The sequence below is a fragment of the Cherax quadricarinatus genome, chromosome 87 (assembly GCF_038502225.1).
Source record: "Cherax quadricarinatus isolate ZL_2023a chromosome 87, ASM3850222v1, whole genome shotgun sequence".
Classification (NCBI taxonomy): Eukaryota; Metazoa; Arthropoda; class Malacostraca; order Decapoda; family Parastacidae; genus Cherax; species Cherax quadricarinatus.
Genome location: NC_091378.1, coordinates 13,164,130 through 13,171,776, shown reverse-complemented (window position 1 = coordinate 13,171,776; position 7,647 = coordinate 13,164,130). Strand labels below are relative to the sequence as shown.

General features: G+C 45.3%; 2 protein-coding genes across 2 annotated transcripts in view; one reads left to right on the top strand and one right to left on the bottom strand.

Annotated features, from left to right (window-relative positions):
* LOC128703846 (lipid droplet-regulating VLDL assembly factor AUP1) overlaps nt 1-4,790 on the bottom strand; it is a 168,237-nt gene extending 163,447 nt beyond the window's left edge. Inside the window, exon 1 of the mRNA XM_053798687.2 lies at nt 4,645-4,790. Within this exon, the coding sequence (XP_053654662.2) occupies nt 4,645-4,682 (38 nt within the window). The 5' untranslated portion in view covers nt 4,683-4,790. The remainder of the gene's footprint in view (nt 1-4,644) is intronic.
* Nucleotides 4,791-5,134: 344 nt separating this feature from the next.
* Nucleotides 5,135-7,647, top strand: part of LOC128703810 (TBC1 domain family member 14) — a gene marked incomplete at its 3' end in the record, with an annotated part of 456,580 nt that continues 454,067 nt past the window's right edge. The window contains 1 exon segment of the mRNA XM_070103756.1: nt 5,135-6,685. Coding sequence (XP_069959857.1) covers nt 5,304-6,685 — 1,382 coding nt within the window.

Below are 7,647 nucleotides of genomic sequence, written 5' to 3'. Positions count from 1 at the left end.
TTGACAACCAAGTGAAAGCCTTCACTGGACACATCCTTAATCTGCAACAAGAACACATTCCTCACCGGCAATATGTGACAAAGCCTACAGATCAGCCTTGGTTTGGCTTTCGTTGTAGAGAGGCTGCTACTGCTAAGTACAAAGCATGGCGAAGGTATAAGAGACATCCTACCACCTATAACAGGAACTTGCACATGCAAGCCTGTAGGCATATGGGTGATGTTCAAAAGTGAGCCATTGCTAAATGGGAGGTGGACACTAAAAGAAAGTTAGCATCAGGTAGGGTAGGCTCCAAAACCTGGTGGTCCCTGGTCAAGGACAGACAAGGTTATCTGCCTGATGAACTTATTCCACCTCTAAATCGACAGGATGGGACCACCTCTACTAGTAGTCAAGAGAAGGCGGACCTCTTTGCTGAACACTTTGCTACCAAAATGCAAGTTCCTGATCCAGCAAGGGACCCTCCTTGGCTAGCTGCACGAACTGTGTCAAAACTGTCAGTGGTGACAATAAGGCAGGAGGAGGTGCATTTCTTTCTTAAATCACTTGACCAAGAAAAGGCTGTGGGCCCAGACAAGTTGAGCCCAAGATTGTTGAGAAGATGTGCAGACCAGCTAGCAGCACCTCTAACTCACATCTTTCAGCACTGCCTAGTACAGTGTAAATGGCCCTCTCTATGGAAAGAGGCAAATGTAGTCCCTGTTCACAAAAAGAAGAGCAGAGCAGAAATCAGCAACTACAGACCAGTGTCACTCCTGTCAATCACTGGTAAGATCCTTGAGACAATAATCTCAAGACAAATGACAGATTTTTTTGACTACCACTCACTACTTTGTGATCGTCAATATGGCTTCAGGAAAGGTTACTCTGCTGCTGATCTGTTGTTAAACCTCTCCACTAAGTGGCACCAGTCACTGGATGAATCCAAAGTCAGCTGTGTGGTAGCACTGGACATTGCTGGCGCTTTCGACCGGGTGTGGCACCAGGGCCTCTTAGCAAAACTTCAAGCACTGGGAATTGCAGGCTCTACGCTATGTCTCCTCAGTGATTACCTTCATGGTAGATCTCTAAGTGTAGTCCTCAATGGAATGGAATCAGCAAGGCATCCTATTGGGGCAAGCGTTCCACAAGGAAGCGTACTGGGTCCACTGTTATGGAATGTCTACTTCAACGACCTTCTTCATCTCATCCCAGAATCACATGCATATGCAGACGACTGTACACTGACATTCACTTATCCAAGAGAAGAAATGCCAGCTGCTCTAAGCTACATCAATCACCAGCTGAGAGCTATATCAGCTTGGGGAAATAGATGGCAAGTAACATTTGCACCTGAGAAAATGCAAATGATGATCGTCTCTAGGCACCATGATGGTAATGCTGGTGCAGAAGTAAGGATGAATGGGAGGATGTTGGCACCTGGAGAAGAAGTTGATATCCTTGGGGTGAAATTTGACTCCAAACTAACCATGAAGAACCATGTTGTAAATCTTGCAAACAAGGCAGCCAGGAAGCTTACAGCACTTCGCCGTATCTCGCATCTGCTTGACAGTAGGGGTTGCAAGATCCTGTACGAGGCACAAGTACGCTCACACCTTGAGTATGCTCCACTTTCTTGGTTTGCCTGCCCCCCCCTCTCATCTGCGACTGCTTGACAGAGTAGAGAACAGAGCAAGACGTCTCATCTCTCGCCTGGACCCATCCTGGATAGATCTGTCATTTCAGCAGAGCATTCAACATAGGAGGGATGTGGGTGGCCTTACTGTTATGTACAAGGCCAATATTGTCAAAATACCACACTTGGATCCACTTCGAGGACAGCGTGAAACAAGCTTTTATGCCACAAGACGGGCAGAAAGCAGCAACTTCACTCTGGCTGTACCCTTCTCCAGAACATCACTCCATCTGAGATCATACATACCCAGGATGACTCGAGTATGGAACACATTCGTACAGCATAATGATGTCAACGAGATAAAGTCAGTTGATCAAATGAAAATGCTGGCCCACAGATGGCTCCAACTTCATCCTGTTCCGTACTTGTATGTCTCATAACAATAAAAATGCTTTCAAATGAGCTGATGTAGGTAACAGCTCTTAGCTTGCCAATAAAGTTAGGAATCCTTAACCTGTAATATAGCTGTCAATAAAGCTAGGGATCCTTAACCTTGTCAAACCCTGTGTAAAAAAAAAAAAAAAAGGGAGAAAGAGAGAGAGAGAAAGAGAAAGAGAGAAAGAGAAAGAGAGAAAGAGAAGGAGAGAAAGAGAGAGAGAAAGAGAAAGAGAGAGAGAGAGAGAGAGAGAGAGAGAGAGAGAGAGAAAGAGAGAAAGAGAGAGAGAGAGAAAGAGAGAGAGAGAGAGAGAGAGAGAGAGAAAGAGAGAGAGAGAGAAAGAGAGAGAGAGAGAGAGAGAGAGAGAGATAATCTGTCATTTCATCAGAGCCTTCAACACAGGAGGGATGTGGGTGGCATTTATGTTATGTACAAAGCCAATACTGTCAAAGTAAGTACCACACTTGGACCCACTTCGAAGACAGGCAGAGAGCAGCAACTTCACTCTGGCTATACCCTTCTCCAGAACATCACTTCATCCGAGATCATTTATCCCCACGATGACTCAGAGTATGGAACATATTCATACAGCATTATGATGTCAATGACAAAGTCAGATGATCATATGAAAATGCTGGGCCACAGATGGCTCCAACTGCCTCACTGTTCTGCCTGCTGTCTCACTGTTCCTCCTACTGCCTCACTGTTCCTCCTACTGCTTCACTGTTCCTACTGATACCTCACTGTTCCACCTGCTGCCTCACTGTTAAACCTGCTACCCCACTGTTCCTCCTGCTGCCTCACTGTTCCTCCTGCTGCCTCACTCTCTACCTGCTGCCTCACTGCTCCACCTGCTGCCTCACTGCTCCACCTGCTACCTCACTGTTCCTCCTGCTACCTCAGTTCCACCTGCTGCCTCACTGTTCCACCTGCTGCCTCACTGTTCCACCTGCTGCCTCTCTGTTCTGCCTGCTGTCTCACTGTTACTCCTACTGCCTCATTGTTCCTCCTACTGCCTCACAGTTCCTCCTGCTGCCTCACTGTTCCTCCAGCTGCCTCACTGTTCCACCTGCTGCCTCACTGTTCCACCTGCTGCCTCACTGTTCCACCTGGTACCTCACTGTTCCACCTGGTACCTCACTGTTTCTCCTGCTACCTCACTATTTCTCCTGCTACCTCACTGTTTTACCTGCTACCTCCTGTTCCTGCTACCTCACTGTTCCACCTGCTGCCTCACTGTTTCACCTGCTGCCTCACTGTTCCACCTGCTATCTCACTGTTCCACCTGCTACCTCACTGTGCCTCCTGCTGCCTCACTCTTCCACCTGCTACCTCACTCTTCCACCTGCTGCCTCACTGTTCCACCTGCTGCCTCACTGTTCCTCCTACTGCCTCAGTTCCACCTGCTGCCTCACTGTTCATCCTGCTGCCTCACTGTTCTGCCTACTGCCTCATTGTTCCTCCTACTGCCTCACTGTTCCTCTACTGCCTCACTGATCTTCCTACTGCCTCACTGATCTTCCTACTGCCTCACTGATCTTCCTACTGCCTCACTAATCTTCCTACTGCCTCACTGTTCCTCCAACTGCCTCACTATTCCTCCTACTGCCTCACTGTTCCTCCTACTGCCTCACTGGTCTTCCTACTGCCTCACTGATCTTCCTACTGCCTCACTGTTCCTCTACTGCCTCACTGATCTTCCTACTGCCTCACTGATCTTCCTACTGCCTCACTGATCTTCCTACTGCCTCACTGATCTTCCTACTGCCTCACTGATCTTCCTACTTCCTCATTGTTCCTCCTACTGCCTCACTGTTCCTCCTACTGCCTCACTGATCTTCCTACTGCCTCACTGTTCCTCCTACTGCCTCACTGTTGCTCCTACTGCCTCACTGTTCCTCCTACTGCCTCACTGTTGCTCCTACTGCCTCACTGTTCCTCCTACTGCCTCACTGTTCCTCCTACTGCCTCACTGTTCCTCCTACTGCCTCACTGTTGCTCCTACTGCCTCACTGTTGCTCCTACTGCCTCAATGTTGCTCGTACTGCCTCTCTGTTGCTCGTACTGCCTCACTGTTCCTCCTACTGCCTCACTGTTGCTCCTACTGCCTCACTGTTCCTCCTACTGCCTCACTGTTCCTCCTACTGCCTCACTGTTGCTCCTACTGCCTCACTGTTCCTCCTACTGCCTCGCTGTTCCTCCTACTTCCTCACTGATCTTCCTACTGCCTCACTGTTGCTCCTACTGCCTCACTGTTCCTCCTACTGCCTCACTGTTCCTCCTACTGCCTCACTGTTCCTCCTACTTCCTCACTGATCTTCCTACTGCCTCACTGTTGCTCCTACTGCCTCACTGTTGCTCCTACTGCCTCACTGTTGCTCCTACTGCCTCACTGTTGCTCCTACTGCCTCACTGTTGCTCCTACTGCCTCACTGTTGCTCCTACTGCCTCACTGTTGCTCCTACTGCCTCACTGTTGCTCCTACTGCCTCACTGTTGCTCCTACTGCCTCACTGTTGCTCCTACTGCCTCACTGTTGCTCCTACTGCCTCACTGTTGCTCCTACTGCCTCACTGTTGCACCTACTGCCTCACCTGCTTCTACTGTACATGGCTTCAATGGGGACTGTCATGGTGGTGTGGTGAAGGTGTGTGGAGCAGGAGAGATCATTCACGGTGCACACACACAAATCCTCTTCCTCCACCAGCTGTAAATACACTCCACCTGGTGACGTCACATCCTTACCTCCACATCGTGTAATAAAGCTTTATCTTCCACATCATAACCTCTAGTCCCGTTTTTTAAGTATTTTGCAGCATATTTAATTAAATAATATAAAGTGTCACCTAAAGTATGTTTTAAAGTGTATATTTTTGTTACTTTTAATAGTTTTGGGTTGTTAAATAATCTAGTGCTTGACCAGGAAATAAAAACTCTGCGAGACGTCACAATAACATAGGAAGAAGTTTTTGTAGAAATACAAAAAAAAAAAAGAAGATATGCAAGAACAACAATAAAATATAATAGTTTTAATAATTTTTGTCTGTTTATAGGTTGAGAGAGCAATATGGTTGTAGTGTATGGTAGTGTGTGAGGGGGGTCGAGGAGCCGCCACCAGCCTGACTCACTCAGTGTACCACAACAAAATGGTGAGTGAGCACCTGTCTGCAGCTCTCTCCCTCACAGATGTGTTACATCCAGTACACTGAGGCAATACTGCGGCGTGGTGTGACCCCAGAGTGTTGCTGGAGACATGGACGAGGCCACCGAGAGTGTTGCTCGTCACAAGGGAAACACTGCAGATGCAACACCTGATGTCTCCCTCAAGGAACACATATCTGCCTCAACCACCATACACAGAGTTTCCCGTCGATTACCTTTTAAACCGGAGTCCTTCAAGGCACAGTCGCTCCTGGCGAGGTTCCACAGTTCCAGGAAGTCTGAGAGTGGTATTAAAGGTGAATTAAAGAGTATTAACAGCAGCTCTGGGCTTGGCTTTACCCTGGGATGGAGTCGTCACAAGACTGGTAATAACTTCGAGGTTTCACTGGAGACTGAAAATACTTCAGCCAGTCTTCCTGATGACCTGAATCACAACTCTGGTGTGTGTGTGAGTGTGTGTAGTGAGAGATGTGGTGTTAGTGAAGGCACCAGAGTCAGGAGTGATGCAGGTGACAAGTGTGTGGCAGAAGAGACACCCTTCCTGCCAGTGTCTTCTGACAGACTCACTGACAGCTGGTTCTGCACCTGGCCTGGTCGACCTAGAAAGCTAAAAGGTTTAACTAAGAGATTACTTATATCAGGAACAAACAAGAATAACAATGAAGCTGTTAGTGTTCATCAGAACAGTGAACAAGATCAAGAGGAACAAGAATCATCTTGTTTGTTACCATCAAGTATGACTACTGATAACAAAGAAGAGTGTGTTATACCCAAGAAAGTAAACAAGACACAGGAAGACATGAACATGTCTACTAAGGTTCCTAACTTGACAAGTCACAATGTGTCTCTTGATGCCTTGTTAGAGTCCTTACCACTGGTCTATAACCCTTCAACCAGGCAGTTATGTCTTGGCACTTCGAAAAAAGCTCAAAATGACATTAACAACAAAAGAATGGAAAACTCTAGTATACAAAGCAACTGTGATATTGACTTTTCTAAAGAAAAACAGAAGTTAGAGTTAGATAATGGAAACTCAGATTTAAAAGGAAAGATTGCAGAATCTCACAGAGAATCATTTTTAAGTTTGTCTGATACAGGTGAACCAATTTCATTACCCAAGTCGTTAGAAATTATTCAAGAAGTTGATGAAAATGGGGAAACATTAAAGTTGATTGATAAGAGTGCACCAACGTCTGGTAATGTCAGCGGTAGTTCCTCGTTAGAAAGAGGACATTATGAAAGCCCTAGAAACAGCCTTCAGCGGGTTGGCACCAATAACTCTCTCTCCTTCACGGATGCTAGTTCCTTCTCCAGTTTATCAAGTTCCAACACTGAATTATCAGCATACTCTGCTTCTGACAGTGCAGTGTGCCTTGGCTCCCTCCAGTCTGACACTGGCTCTCTCAGGGACTTTGTGCTCACTGACAGTGATGGCAAGACCAAGAAAAAAGGGATCACAGATTTTCTAACTCGGTAAGTACTCATGGCTGATTTTTTTCCCAGCAGATAATAGTGATGAAATTATCAGTTGAAGAAATAAAAATTGCTGTGTACTATTGCTGTGTATGTATAATAAACATAAAACAGTAGGGCATCTTTGATATTGCACATGTGAGTTCAGTCCAGAATTATTACTGTGTACTGCAACCTGCCCCATATATTCATACTAATATGATTATGTACTGTACAATATTGTAGACAGCATATAATCAGAATGGAAAAGGGTATCTGGAAAACTTACTACCTTCTTAGGTCACCAGCATCAAATCAAATCAAAAGTTTACTCTGTAAAGATTACAGTGTGGGGTTTACATATAAAATATTGGTTACATTATTACAAAGAGGGCCACTATTATGCCTAACATGACTAGGTATTTTGGGCAGACTAATAGTAATTCTAACTCTATATTGATACAGGTTTTGGAGCATATTGATATTAAAGCTAGGTAACTGCATTAGTTTGTAAATTTAACAATGAGAATGGTTTTGTCTTGGCATGATACACAGTGTTTATTAAAACTCCTATAATGGAGTATCTCAGGCAAATTTATGACTAGGTTGAGATTTGTTAGGCAATAGCGTTATTCAAAATTTTATGTTTACAGTCATTTGGGTGGATGTAAGTGTAAATTGGGGGGAATCACACACATCGAGAGTAGGTCTAGTTTGTTTTTTATGTATGCATGATACAAGTAAGAGAATAGCTGGCTGATGGAGGGTGTGTCAGGGAAGGCAACAGTGTCAGTGACTAAAACGTAACCCTGTGTTATCCCACAGTGTAATTTATGTAAGGTGAAGTTATGTTCGATTAGGATTTGGCACTAGTTTTACTAAATTTATACACTGGAGACTTTGTAGTAAGAAAATATAGATCTGATAGATTGATGATGTAGTTTTATGAAGCGCTATATTTGTGTGGTTTATATGTTCATGAG